General features: G+C 40.2%; 2 protein-coding genes across 8 annotated transcripts in view; one reads left to right on the top strand and one right to left on the bottom strand.

The window, feature by feature from the left end:
• Positions 1-14,949, top strand: part of TRIL (TLR4 interactor with leucine rich repeats) — a 118,837-nt gene that overhangs the window by 103,061 nt on the left and 827 nt on the right. The gene's annotated exons all lie outside the window — the stretch shown is intronic.
• Positions 508-14,949, bottom strand: part of CREB5 (cAMP responsive element binding protein 5) — a 422,135-nt gene continuing 407,693 nt past the window's right edge. For 3 of the 4 annotated variants that reach the window (XM_073809776.1, XM_033863113.2, XM_033863114.2), the window contains exons 10-11: positions 7,911-8,019; positions 508-7,017 (exon numbers count right to left, since the gene is read on the bottom strand). In XM_073809776.1, coding sequence (XP_073665877.1) covers positions 6,854-7,017; positions 7,911-8,019 — 273 coding nt within the window. In that variant the 3' untranslated portion in view covers positions 508-6,853. Of the gene's footprint in view, positions 7,018-7,324; positions 7,354-7,910; positions 8,020-14,949 lie in introns of all 4 variants that reach the window. The other variant, XM_033863115.2, reaches the window with a different exon arrangement.

Here is a 14,949-nt window from a genome sequence, read left to right as displayed (position 1 = left end):
AAAGAGGAGCACGACTAGAAAAAATAATAAAAGAATAAGGAAGAGGAAGGAAGGCAGGAAGAAGAGGAAGGCGAGGGTTCATGTTTATAAGAGTGCATGCATACTGGGCTAATAAGCCTGTCCTTCGGACTTCTCTGGAGGTCAAACAAAGAACACCAGGATGTGACTGTCAGACTAGCCAGCAAGTGATTCTTGGTTCACAGACACAACTTAAACATGAATTTACACTGGCTGTATTTCTTGACTGTTAAAATCTGCTGATCCCAAAGTCATGTGGCCAACCCACTGTGAACGTGTTAGACTCGTGGCCTCAGTTGGGAAGTTGGATGGAAGAGGCAGTGGGAGAGTAGTGATGGTCTGGGAAGGAGAAAATCTCACCTGCTTTTGTCCCTAGATGATGGTGACCCTGAAAGCCTAAGCCTTGGTTTATGAGGCATGAATAAACCTTGTGCAGAGTAGATGTCATTAGGCCCCAACCCAAATTTCATCATACAGAGGGTACATATATTATTTGCATTTGAGTGCTTTATTATATTGGAGTTGCAGTGATATTATTAACATTTGTACAAATGCACAAAATCTTGTCTCTTCTTGCTAGAAAGAGATGTAAAAATCTGACCTAGTTGAACAGTCTTAATGAACTCATTGTCCGTTGGTAACAATAAATGTGTTCACGATGCAACAAAAAGCTTAACATAAAATTAAACATATTAAATGCTGCTGCAAGTATTTACATGTATGTACCCCCAGTTTTCTTCTCCTTCCAATAAGGAAGGTGGTTGCTTTACAAACAGACAAACAAACACAAATGCTTTGCTGTTTACAATTACAAATAACCCCCCCCCCCGCCCCCACCCCACGGAGTCCAGAACTTAAAGTGACAGCACCTTTTCCGAGGACTTCCTTAGTTAACACTTACTTTGCACAATGTTAACCTTTTTTCTCTTAGTTCTATCTTTTGGACAATATTTATATTCCAATTGTCCTAGAACACTGTGTTTGAACTGAGCCATTTTTTCTGGGCCTTTTCGGAAGATCCCAAATCCCATGTCCTCTCCAGGGAGGACATTTCAAGTTTATCTTTTCTCCAAGACAAACCTCAAAGGCAGAACTCCTCTCTCTATGAGGCAGGTGTGATTTAGCAGAACACAGAAGGAAAGAGGGCGAGCAGTTCTTCTGTTCTATTGGCTGGCTGGTGGGGAAGGGTCCTTTCTCTGAAACCCCCTCCACTTCAGCATGGCTGATACCTTTCATCACGTCCTGTAGCGTCTATAGCCTTGGTATTCTAAAGGAGCAAACTAGACTCTAATGAGCTTATTGTGCATAAGATTTTAATGATGTATTTAAAGCTAATGTATTCAGGTTCCACATTCCCAGTCCTGAGGCTAAAATGATTCTGTTAAAAAAAAAATCCTATAAAGTTCTATAAAATGAAACACAATGCAAGAAAATCTTCAATGGCTTAAGAAGAGCTTTCTAAATCCTGGCTTCTAATGAGCTAGATATTGTAAGTTGGTCTAAGTATAACAGCTGATCATTATTGAGCCCCCTCTGACGATAAGCTTGGAAAGGCATCAGAGCGCCACTTAAGAACATTAATCTTTTAAGAAATGCTGGCAGTTTGGCCTTACCCCCCCTCTTCAACTTGTGGTTAAATAGCTTTTTTAAAAAATAGACAATTTATAAGGAAAAAAATATATAAACACTCTTTAAGCAATTTGGCTATAAGCATTACATCACTGAAAAACTCCACAAGAAATAGTAAAATATTTTGAATGGACATACACTTTTTCATTTTCACAACATGACGAGCTGGGTTTTTTTTTTTCTTTTCTTTGTTTTGGTATTGGATCTTACTTGTAAGTTTATTGCTTCAGCGTCTTCTTGTCCTTTCTTAGGTTATAATTGTAAAATAGAGGTGCTGTCCCTAATTGCGGTACAAGGCAACATTGTATTTTTGAGACCTAGGAGTGAAATAGTTAGGGTCACCGTTTTTTTTTCAGCAGCCCAGAGAGACGATGGCGAGGACAACAGTCTGATGTGCATGGTGATGCACAAAAGAATGTCTCCTGGCTCATTCAGCACACTTTGGTTGGAGGATAAGATAGAAAATTCTTAAGTGTAGCATAGCTGCTCCCTCACATCTGTTGCATAATATAACATTTTTAAAAAACATGCTGTGAATAAAGGGAGAAAGAGTATACTGGCTCTTCTCCTTGGCATTCTCGTAGCAGGCTTCATCTAGGTTGATGTGAGCAATGCGTCTTGGCTATGCTACTGGTGAACGCACGCAAATGTACCTGGTGCAAATATTCCGTAAAGTATTTTAAATGATGCAGCTCAGAGCCTTAGAGGAAGCGTGGGGTAGTTGGGAAGGGGAGGGTGAAGGCAAGTTTAAGGGCAGGGAGGAGGTCTGAAAGAGAACGAGAGAAACTGACGGGGATTACAAATGCTAAAGTGCAATTTTAAAATATAAATTATTTTAAAAGCAGAAGAGTGATTCTAAATTGCTACTGTTCACATAGGCACGATTTTATTCCAATTTAAACGGGTTATTTCCTTTCCCTTCTCAGATATACTGCATAATGGAACTTGAATGGCTTAAAGCTACTGCACACGGTTTGGGAAGGGACGAGAAGAGCACTAAGGAAGCTGAATAGTGCAAGGCAATCTGGGAAGTTGGGGTGCGGTGGGGAGAAGCAGAGATGAAGCTGTTTTTACACTTTTACAAGAGAGCTGTTCCAGTTATAGTTACCAATTCCCTTTAGCTGAACTCTGCTTCCTAAAGGAAAGAGCTTACTTTAAAAATGAAAAAAAGAAATAGATGATTTAAAACTGTTCCGAACATAGATTAAAAAATAACTCACAGAGCAATACAAATCCTTGAAATTTCTATGCACAGAGGTCTAAACAAACATTTCCACCAAATGATGGAGAATAGCCATTAGAAACCCTGTAAAATGAAGATACACACAACTAGAGTAGTTTATTATGAACTAATCCTTTAAAAACAAGTAGATCCTACAGAAGAATATTGTTCAAATGGAATGTTTAAAAATAACATTTATTAATAAATATCTTATAAAATTCTAAATTAATAGATTCCTGTTCAAATTTTGCTTTGGTCCTTGAATTCCACTGTATACACACATACATACATATATATTTTCTTAGATGGTTTTTTATTAACCAGAAAGAAGCACATTCTATCCTAACTGGATGGCTAGGTTTATAGCAGTTACAGATGCTTAAAACCCCCCCCAGCCAAAGGCTGGTCTTTTATGGCAGCTGGTTGACTTTTAATGACAAGCTCAACTAGCACACGACAATTTTCTGAACTAACAGACCACAGCCACCTGCACATTCACCACGGATGCCCCTCTATTCGGAACACGCACTGCATTTGATTTCTTGGACCTGACAGGCTCCAAAGAGCAACTGCTCCAAGTAAGTCACCCTAATGAAAAGAAGGCATGCAGTGACAGTACACAAATTGCTCGTTCCCATGGTCCGTGTTAAGACTGTGACTGGCAAACACTGATGTGGAGATAGGAGAGGGCTGCGGGGAAGGGTAAAGGGAAAACATCCGACCTCACGCCAGGCGTTAAAACGAGTCCATTCATGCACAGGGAGGATTTTCACTCTACCTGTCCTGGCATATGTTCAGAAATGTCTTAAGGAGAAACAATTAAGATGGGAATGCCTCAGTGTAGGTAAGGACTGACCTGGTAGAAACGCTATCAGGTGTCCCTATCTTGGCTGCTAATTCCTGTCACAGGAGGCAGGGGAGGCGCTGTGGAAGTTTCCAGGCAGGTTGGCAGTGACTTCAGAAGCAGATCCTGCTGACAGAAACCCACCTGTGAACGAGGAGAGGCAGTGCTGCGCTGCGGGCCCTCCCTCCTCAGGATGGGTGCTCTGAAGGTCATTGCAACTGATCTGTGACCGTATGGATGGATGACCCAGTAGCTGGGTGGGAGAGGAGAACGGGGCAGAATGTTTCCCCAGATTGGCAAAAAGTGTGGGACAAGAATGGAGAGATTTTCAGGCAGACATTATTCTACAGTCTGGTGAAAGCTAGGCCTTCAAGTGAAATATTTAATAATGATAAGCCGAGTGTTGGATTTGACCAATGAGCCTTTCTGTTCAGGATTTCAAGAAGCTCTGACAACTTGCTGGCATCCTCCATTCACTGTATTTCCACACTGCTAATGAACATACCTAAAGGCCCTGAGTATAAGAAGAAGTTTATTCTAATTATACGTGGAGGCCCGTTTGCTAACCTGTGTGTGGTGGTTTGCCTTCTTAGCATAAAAAACAGACATAATTGAGCTATCTATAATGCACGTCAGTCAAACCGTCAAGCTGCTGAATTAAAACTCAGGCAAGTTCTTAACTGCAGAGGCTTTTGGTTTAACAACTAAATATTTCAATTAAGAGGTGGAACAGAAGTAAAGTAAACCATAATTTTAGTGACAGCCCGCTCCTTGGACATTCTGATATCACCAGTGGATTTTTTAAAAATCCATTTCATTAAGTGCTATGCATGCAGTAAAGAAAGAAAATATTTTTCACTTAAAGCAAAACAAAAATTTTTTAAAAATTAAAATACCCAAATATTTCAATGAGCTCTTTCTCCTTTTTAGAGGGACACATAAATGGTCCTAGGAAGGAGTTTAGAAAAAATTATTTTTGATTTCAAAATAGAGACAAGAATGTTAACTGCTTTTTTAGCTAAATCTTAAACTTCTTAGGAAGCCAGTTAGGTTAAACCATTCAGCTATTACAGCTGGGATTCAAAACAAAACAAAATAACTGAATTCAGTATTTAAAATACTTCAAAATGATATGTTTGTCTAAAATATAATAGAAAATCCTTTTCTTGTTTGCATTTTTTTCTTTTTTTTTTTTTTGCTTTTGTTTTGATTTTTTAGATCATATATCCAAGTTATGCGTTTCCCTGGAAACTCAAAACTTTCTTTTTGAAAGCACTGCATACATGAAAAGATTGTTGATAAATATTGATTTAAAAAGTAAGTTATTAGATAAAACTGAAACTAGTTATAAAAACCATGCTTCATAACCCTTATATTTTCTTTTTTTCTCCAAAATAGATTCTTACACTATACTGAGAGAAAAAAACCACATCCTTCCCTTTTCCGAACTCTTATAAAAGCTACACCTTTTGTAAAATACTACTTTTTTAAATCCCATTATCTTGCGCGCTCGCTCGCGCGCGCGCTCTCTCTCTCTCTCTCACACACACACACACACACACACACACACACACACACACACACACACACACACACACACACACACACACACTCATGTTTGGAGGTCAAGCATTCAAATGGAGATGAAACACCAGCACCTGCCTAGACAACTAGAGAAGAACATTAGCCCCAGTTATTTGTGAGATGTGATATTAAAACCTTAGCACAGTAGAATGGCTTGTTTCAAGGAGGCACAACTGTGGTTCAGACTATCTGCTTTTTATAATGGGCAAGTCCAGGAAAGTTGCTGAAAGTATAAATCAGAATTATTCAGAAGAGTGGAGTAGCCATATCCAGGGGATACTTTGAGCAGCCAGAGTGCCTTAACTGCTGTGGGAGGGCGGAAAGCACCTCCATGGAAACATTAGGTTTTCTTTCTCTCTCTGTTCCTCCAGTAGTTCGTCTACTTTCACCCACCAGAACAGCAAAGACGGTTCCGTAGGCTTAAGAAAAAAATAATAATATATCTTAGGCCATTAGCAGCTAATGATTGAACAACATAATCTGTGTAGTGAACAGAGCCCTTCTGAATTATTATGTAGTACATGGATTTTCAACATTATAGACAGGCCATATAAAACCAGTTGTAATTCGAGGGTATGATGTTCTAGCTCTGCATCATAATGTGGACTTCCACAGTTGAGGCTTAGAAAGCTCCCTTCCCTAGCGTCTCCACAGCTGGCATTCACGGTGCTTCACCTACGGCTAAGCCACCTTTTATTTGCTCTGATTATTAAAAACATTAAACCAGGCACATTAAACATCTCCCGGTTACTCTTTTGTGAAAAGCAAGAGTTGAATGGGTCAGGGGCAAGGGAAGCCATGGCTAGGTCCACATCAGCTTTTTTTTTTTTTCCTTTAAACATTATTTTCTTCTTTGCATGCAACACTAAAGGGGAAAAAATAAAACAGAAAGTAAAAATAAAGAGTCAATAGGGAGCCCAGGTAAAAGTGGAAATGGAAAGGAAAATTGGGCATTCAAGGAAGTGGACCAAGAGTAGGAGGAGAGGTGGTGAGATGCTTGCTGATTTTATTTGGACATCAATGGAGCTTATACTTTTTTTATAGTAAGAGAAACAGGGTTGTGGAAAAGGCTCTCCATTTATCTGGGATTCTGGTGACATCATAGCACCAACTCAGCATAAGCTATGACATCATCAGACTTCTCCCCCAGTTGCCTTGCAGTCTGTATACTGGACATCTAGGTACGCCTCATTTTGGCTAAAAGCTGTGGCTTAACAAGATTCAACGTTTCAGGCAAAGGGTTGGACTGATAAGAATGAAACCATGACTATATACAGAAAGAGTTCAGTTTATAAACAAGTAACTGGTACCAGAAAATTGGAGAAAAGCACCAAAGCATTTCCCAAGCTGATAGATTATTAATTGCATAACTCCCTTTTTTGCTTATATAACTGAGTATAAAAGACAACATTTCCATAATAACTATAAAAATGAAAGCCAGTCTTTGAAGGGCTGAGGAGTCTTCCAGGTCTGAGTTAATTCTAAAAATGCCCTTAAAAGAAAGGACGCAGGATATGCGACAGCTCTCCTTGGAGGCAAGGTCTGACCCTCGGATTTTAGAGAATCGGATTCAGGTCTGTTCTGTGAGTGGTGAGCTGACTGAGGGTGGAGCTTCCTACCACCTCGCTGACGGCCGAGGAAGTGGTGATGGTGTTATGCTGGATGACCTGCTGCTGAGAGCACGTGGGGACGGGGCTTGCAGGAGGGCTACTCTCTGGACCTAGGAAAAAGCACACATACACACACACACCAATATAGCTCTTTCCTGGGTGGACTTGGAGACTACTCAAAAAATACTGCTAGATGCTTGCTAGAAATAGGAGCGTTTCACACATTTTCTCCTGGAGGTTAATTCCAAAACTTTATTTTAAAGTCACAAAGCTATGCCTTCCCAGTTTATAGCTACAAGCAAAGCCATGCTTTCTAGATCAGCAACATGAGTTGATGTGTTTAAGTTGTGGCATGTGAAGTCCCCATCTTGTCTTTTCAAAGAGCCATCCATATATCAAATGTGGAAAAATACTCACATGTGGTGGGAGAATCTGTGTTGCTCAATCTAAAAAATTATTTGAAAAGAAATTGACCTTCAGCCATGAATCCCCCCTTCTTCCGCCATCCCCTACTCAATTAGCATTGAACCTATTGACATTCCACGTGCAGATACTGGGATCTAGAAAAACAGATCCACTTTACGTATTGGTAAACTGAGACAAGGTCACTAGCTTTTCAGCCTGGTGAATAACATGTACCATATCCTGAGGCACTGGATATAATTCACCCAAAGCCTGTTTCCCAGCCCACAAAAGACTGCTAGCCCACCAGTAATTGGGCTCCTACTGGCTGCAGAATTGGAATTTGGTGGGATTTTACAATGTGGAATGCCAGGGAACGTCTAGCCAGAAATTATTAGGAGGTGGCAGTCATGGTGATGAATGGGGTCAGAAAAGAAGGGTTCCCTCTGGTGCAGTAGTCTGGCAGCCACTCAAGAATTCTAGCATGATATCCACCTGGGTGTGCAGTCTATGCTTTACTTTTGTTCTTTCAATAAATCCAATGAGAAATTGGTGGCAAAAAAACTGGACACTAAAACAAGCAAAAAAGTCAATGACTTACTTAGATATCCTTGTGATTCTTTCTGCATGGCTGTTATGGGGCAGTCTTTATGCGTTAACAACAGCTGTTTCAGCTGTGCCACCTCGTTTTTCAACATGGACACTTCATTCTGGAAAGAGACGGATCCAAGTCATGTTAAGAAGACCAGAGAATACAAACCCAAGGCCCCGTGCACTTTCAACAGTGTAACTGGCACACTTCTTTTCTGTTATGTCTGAATGACATTAATAATATTATTTAACGGGATTCACCTGAAAATTTGTAGCTTGCCTTTGATTTGGCCCTCAGGTTTCCCAGGGGCTTTCTGAAGAGACTAGGTTTTAACCCAAGAGCTTAATCCTATTAAAAGTTACTTAGGTGGGACCCTCCATTCTACACTGACTGGGTGACTCTAGGCAGGTAACATAACCCAGCTAAGCTCTAGCAACCTTGGATGGGAATGAAAATAGTACAAAGTTCTTTGAGTTGTTGTGAGGATTAAATGAGGTAACATGCAAAACACGCAGAACAATGCCTAGCACATACGAAGTGCTCAATCAATTTAGCTCTCATAATAATTCTCTTCAGGCTGTCTTTTTTTTTAAGTTTTTTTTTTTTTTTGACATGGACCATGTTTTTTTAAGGTCTTTATTGAAATTTGTTACAATACTGCTTCTGTTTTATATTTTGGTTTTTTGGCTGCAAGGCATGTGGGATCTTAGCTCCCCGACCAGGGATCGAACCCACACCCCCTGCACTGGAAGGCAAAGTCTTAACCACTGGACTGCCAGGGAAGTCCCCATGCTATCTTACAGGTTCAGGTTTGACATTGACCACGAATAGAAGGTGAACGTGAGGCACGGGGAGGAACTGTGTGGCAGGGTGAGTGGCTTCAAACTGAAATGCCCTCAGAATAAGCCGATTTCCCAAAAGAAGTTCTTCACGGGCTACAGTTCAACAAAGCGCATCCTTCTGCCTGATGCCACTTAGGAGGAAGCATGAAAGTATACAGAGCAAACGTAGGTCCTCTATTGGTGGGATCAGGTCAGCCCAGGGAGGCCAAGGGCAATAGAGTTTAGGGCCATGACTGAGTTAATTTGACTGGTTCATTAACTAGTTTGGCTAATTTCAGTCTATAAACTTTTTCCCTCCTCAATATCAGGGTGTTGTGGATTTACTTAGATAAGTGCCACAAATCTCCACTTTATGTAGTAATTCACAAAGATAGGTTCATAGTTTGTGGAATAATGTACTTGGCACCATCGTCTACAAATACAGTAAATTTTTTTTAAATGCCTGAGAAATTAGCACTAATGATGAATTTTTTTAAATGCCTGAGAAATTAGCACTAATGATGAATAAATCACTTAATTTCACAGGAAAACTGCTCTTAAATTTGAGAACGTTCAGGAAGGTGAATTGCACCTCCCACCTCCAAATGAGTGCAGTTGATAAGGGGCCCTATCAAAGCTGAAAGTGACCCTTGTCAATTTGGGGGTCAGTGGGACAAGTTTATTTATAGGACAATTTATTTTAGCCTTAAACACTATTTTTTTCTCTAATTTTATGCCCATTTAAATTCAGATAGCCATCCTTCCTTTTCCCAGCTCCCCCTCTGCTTAAAATAGCCTGTGTAAAAGAAAGTTACTTTTAGACCATTAAACAGAAGGCAGCCCCCGGTTAAAAACAAAACAGACAAAAACAGAACAGAAAAAGGAGAAAAAACTAAGATGTTTGAATGTATACATATTTGGCCTCAAAATGAAATGTGACATGATTTGTATTTGGACTATAGAGATAACACTTTTCTGAAATCACAACTGCTAGACACCTGGACCCTAAGGGGAAACTGTCCGTTGCAGACAATGGTTCTAAGAAAGTGGAGTAATGCTCCAGTCCTTAGTGAATCCAGCCATACTTTTCTTCCATGATCTAGGAAACAAACGAGTAAAGTATTTAAAATAAAACAACAGGACTCTGTTGCCTTCTTGTACTTCTGGAAGAAAAGAAAAGAAAAGTCTCACTTGGCGGCTGCCTTGGAGGGGATGATTTTAGTCTCCATTTCTTCCTCCTCTGTGTCCTGAGCAGTCACACCTTTTCTAGGCAGTCTTCCATCCCCCAGACTCGAAGTGTACATTGCCCCTTCCTTAAAAAAAACACCTTGAATTCCGTTCTTCGGGCTCCTACAATTGCAAGGAGCTAACTGCCTACAATACTTGGCATATCCCAAACCATTTCAGGATAAACCTTTTGCTTTCATGAGAGGCCACAATAAAACAGCACCAATCACCACAACAAACAGTGTATGTGGTGTCCTGGCCTATAACCAAAGCCCCATAGAAAATAGATGATTTTAGTGGCATTTTTTTGTCTCTGGACAGCAAAGCACTTTATTAATAAACCAATACATTGTAAGTATAGAAACTGAGGACCTGGGAGTTGTGAGGGTCTGTAAAAATGTAGGAACCTGGAGAGCACTGTAACAACTGACCATCATTTAAAGATATATGTGAATATGGACATATTTCTTAACGTAATATATTAGTAATTATGTTATTTAGCTATGTTAGGGTTGGAAAATGAATGCCAATTAATATTCTCCATAGACAAGAACAATCAGCCTCCCTCTTGCTTAGATCATGTACACATAAGTACGATACTGAGAAGGACTAAATAAAAGTCTAATGGCCAGAGAAGCAACAGAAATTCATGGGGCAGCTTCCAGCAGAAAAAGGAACTCTCAAATGAGAGTTGAGAATAATCGGGTTTGGCTCCCCAAATTGCCACACCAACCTAGTGTAAAACAAGGTGGTTGGACTAGTTTTCTAGTTACTTCCTGCAAGATAGTTTTTTATTCTATGAATTGCCTTCTATTGAGAATGCTAATTACCTAATAATCTAATGAAGGTCTCCATCTTGATTTTTTATTCACTAGTTAATTGCTTTTGGTGTTCTCAAATGGGCTTATATATCAAGTCTTATATTTCCTAAGGGAGCCAGTTCTAGCACCTCCTGTACTTCCAAATCTTAACAGGGCAGATTCCAAAGCAACATTTACAGTTTCACTTTTGTGCAAAATTTCAAGTCCATGTACATTTCCATATTGTGAGAGTCTACAGAGCCTTCATCAGATTCCATAAGGGAGCATTTGGGTTAAAAACAGTAGAGAATCTCTGCCCTAGAGGAAGCGGAGTGAATCGTGTGTGCTGTGCACATGCATAAACATTCCATATTGATAGATACTGATAGATATCATTCTATGTTGATAGACCGACTGATGTAGGAAATGCACAAATACTAGACTATATTTTAAATAAAAATCCTTTCCAAGATAATAGAAATCACCTTGAATACATTTTGGAAGAGAAGAACCAGACAGCAAATGTTTCAAAATGCATGAAAGAAATCAAAAGTGGCCTGCAGTTCTAGTAGGGAAATAGAAACCAGGACTTCTGGAGACATTTTCTTATTCTGAATTGCCTTGCATTATGAATTGATGCAAATCACCAATTTTTTTTTACTCCCTTGTGTAGTTTCTAATAATAACTATAGGTCTTCATATAGAAGCAGTTTGCAAAAGCAAAGTATTAATCATAAGTATTGATTCTCTTGCTGAAATCAGCTCTTCATTCTTTTCTTTTTTCTAAACTAGTTTGGGTTTGCTACTCCTAAAAGTTTAGCCATTTAAATAGGGACTGTAAGAGTATAGATGTAGTTAAGATTAATCTGTTCTTAAACCCATAAAGTTGCCTTGGGATGAAGTAGCACCCCTATATAGACATTCAACACTGTAATAACATACTTTAAACAAGCACTCCAAGAAGTCCCTAATAGCTACATTTTCAGTTTTTGGGGGATGTCATTTTGTTAATATGATAAACTCCAAATGCTTTTTGATGCAAGCAGTAGTCCATGCCAAAAAAATAATTATCAAAATGAGCCCTGCCACATAGCCCCTCCCCTATTTTTTTTTTTTTTTTTTTTTGTAGATTAACTGAGGCTAGGTTTGGTTCATTCTAAAACAAAGGACTTTCAATTTGTACAGCAACAGTTCCCATCTGGCCTATTCTCTTGCCAAGTCCTAAACCTGAGCTCGTGTGTCTAAAATTTCAGCAGCGACTTAGGCCGTGTCTTTGTACTGAAAAAGAAAAGCAATTATTTCCGTGGGCGACCAGACGATTTCCGTATCATCTATTGAACACAATCCACTGAGCACCACATTAGCAGTTGATGAATTTAGAGCTGATCTCAGCCACTCTGTCAGTGAAAAGAATGTGGATTCCTTCATAGTTGAAGAACTTTCTAGAATGAGAGATCACAGAGCAGTGGGTTAGGTCAAGAGAAGACTCGCTTGGGTTTTCATCCTACTACTTGCTGGTTGTGTGACTTTCAGGAAGACTTCTCGTGTCCCCCGAGACTCAGTTTCTCCCAAATAAAATGTCAGATTGGGTGGTTTCTAATATTTCCAATTCCTATACCTGTGTTGACCTCTTGGGTAGAGATTTGTTGTGAGATGAGGAAATGAAGTCTGGGAGTTTGATTTTGTTTTCTCAGTTCTAATTTTTCCAATCTGAAGCTCTGCAGCCTAACTAGATTTATGCTGGAAAACAACTCAAAAGTGGCAGCTGGCCATCCAGACCTTGGATATTCCTTTTGGAGGGAGTTTGTTTGTGTAGCACCTTCCATTTCTGTTTACTTAAAATTTGGCTCACTGGACCAGCCTCAAGAGAGACAACTTTTTCTTTTGACAAAGGTCCAGTGAGAGGGAAAGGGTCATTCAAAGGTAGCAGAATCTGCATATCCTCTCCAGCATCACATGGCATGATGCAGAGCACTCGGCATCACAGAAAACATGGAGCCCTTGTGGTTTCTGTCCCTGTGAAGCAAAGCAGTGGTTGGAAACACCAACAACGTAGTCTTTTCAGAGACCGTCCCTTCCTCAGGCACTGCTTTAACAACCAAAAATACTGGTGCCTGTTGAATGGCCCCAATAGGACTTTTTTTCTGGTTTTCAGGGGTTAGAATTCTAGTATCTCTTATCCTTCCATTTTGGTTCTAAAAATGTGAAAATTAATAGATTAGGTTTGGGACTTCCCTGGTACTCCAGTGGTTAAGAATCCGCCTTCCAATGCAGTGGATGCAGGTTCGAGCCCTGGTTGGGGAACTAAGATCCCACATGCTGCAGGACAACTAAGCCCGGGCCGCAACTACTGAGCCCGAGTGCCACAATTAGAGAGAAGCCCGCGAGCTGCAACAAAAGATCCCATGAGCCACAACTAAGACCCAATGCAGCCAAAAATAAATAAATAAAATAAAAAGTCTCTCTCCTGGCAATAAGCATGTTTTAAAATATACTCTTTTAAAAAAGTAGATTAGGTTCGCATAAAGGATATACCTTATATGTTAAGTACCTTGTATGTTAAGTGAAAGCTATAACGTATGTTCATATGTCAAGTCATGAACACATCTGACGTCAAAGTAAACCAGTATCCTCACTTTTCCTGGCTCTCTGCTATGACCCCCTCCATGTCTTCAGGCTCTAGAATGATGGTCAATACCCTGGGGTCATTCTGCAAGGACTCATTTTAGTTAAAACTGATTTAAAAACTTGTCCGCATCTGATTACATGTCAGCTGACTACTCAAGGCTCCTTCATCTAGGTCAGTGGGTCTCACTCAGGGGTAATCTTGCCCCCCACGGGGGACATTTGGTATTGTCTGAACGTTTTTCAGTTGTCACAACTTGGGGGTGGGGTAGAGGGTGCTACTGATACCTAGAGGGTAGAGGTCAAGGATACTGCTAAGTATCTACACTGCACTGGAGACAACAAAGAATTACTGAGCCCCAAGGTAATAGTGCTGAGATTGAGAAAACCTGCACCTGTTCATGATCCTCTTGCAGATCTCAGAACTGGTAGCAAATTCCAAGGCTTCTCACATTTCAGTCATTACAAAACCACTGCTGTGATATTTGCTAGGTCACATACACCAGAACTTTTATTTACTTAACATGTTTGTACAAATTAACTCGTTTTTAAAAGATTTAGCCTGGTCCTTACCAAAAATATCTGTGAAACTGAAGGTTTGATGTTCTGATTACATTTTTCAGTACACATAAAATTAAAATATTATTACTAATATTAAAAATGTGTACTCATGTCCACCTAAAAGCTTCCCACATGCTACTAGGCCTGCCAGATTCTAGAATTATAGACTTTCAGGTTAGAGTGGTTTCGGCGGTGTTTGAGTCCAGCCAAACTCTGCGGCTTGATTCCCTAAATCGCATCTTTGCCAAGTGGTCAGGCAGCTAGTTCTTGGACACTCCAGAGATGGGGAGCTCATTCATTCATTCAGCAGATACTGAGTACAGACACTCAGGAACGCTCCATGCTAGACCCGACATTAGAAAAGGGGGTAAGTGGTCAGGGGAGAGGGTAACAGTCTCCAACTTCACACAAGCTTCGTACAAGCCAGTGGGAGGATTTCTTATCTTGCTTCCCCCATATCTGCTATATACGTTTCCCAGTTTCTTTCTCATGTCTATCGTTAAAAGAATGATAAACTTTGGGGGGGAGAGTGAACATCCATAAATGATGACAGTCAGTCCCTGTATAACCCAAACTTTCTTTGTAAAATTTCAGTTTGTACACTGGACGTCTCAAGACCATTTCCACTTAATGGAATTAAATATGCAAAGGGGGGTTTGGCACCCTAATTGCTCCTTTCTGAGGATGCGCAGAGGATGGGGGGGGAAGGTGACCTATGAACTACTGAGGAGCAGATTCTCCCTATTTTAGGCATTCTCTCCCCTCTTCCCTCCACTCTTTAGCCATTATCTCTGCTCCTGGAAGCACTGTGTATAATCCAGCACTATAATCCACGATTTTTACTGCTATCCCTGACTGCTTGTCACTTATATAATACTTGCTTTTTCTTCTGCTGGTGAACAGTGCACTTCTTTTTGTGTTAGAACAAATGTCCTGAACTGCGTCATGTGTATGGCATGAAGTCCGCTGGAGAAGCTCCAGGTGCTGGAGGTTCTCAAAAATTCCTAGAAGTGG

The sequence above is a fragment of the Tursiops truncatus genome, chromosome 9 (assembly GCF_011762595.2).
Source record: "Tursiops truncatus isolate mTurTru1 chromosome 9, mTurTru1.mat.Y, whole genome shotgun sequence".
Taxonomy (NCBI): Eukaryota; Metazoa; Chordata; class Mammalia; order Artiodactyla; family Delphinidae; genus Tursiops; species Tursiops truncatus.
Note: the sequence above shows the minus strand (reverse complement) of the source record. Positions and strands in the feature narration are given on the sequence as shown.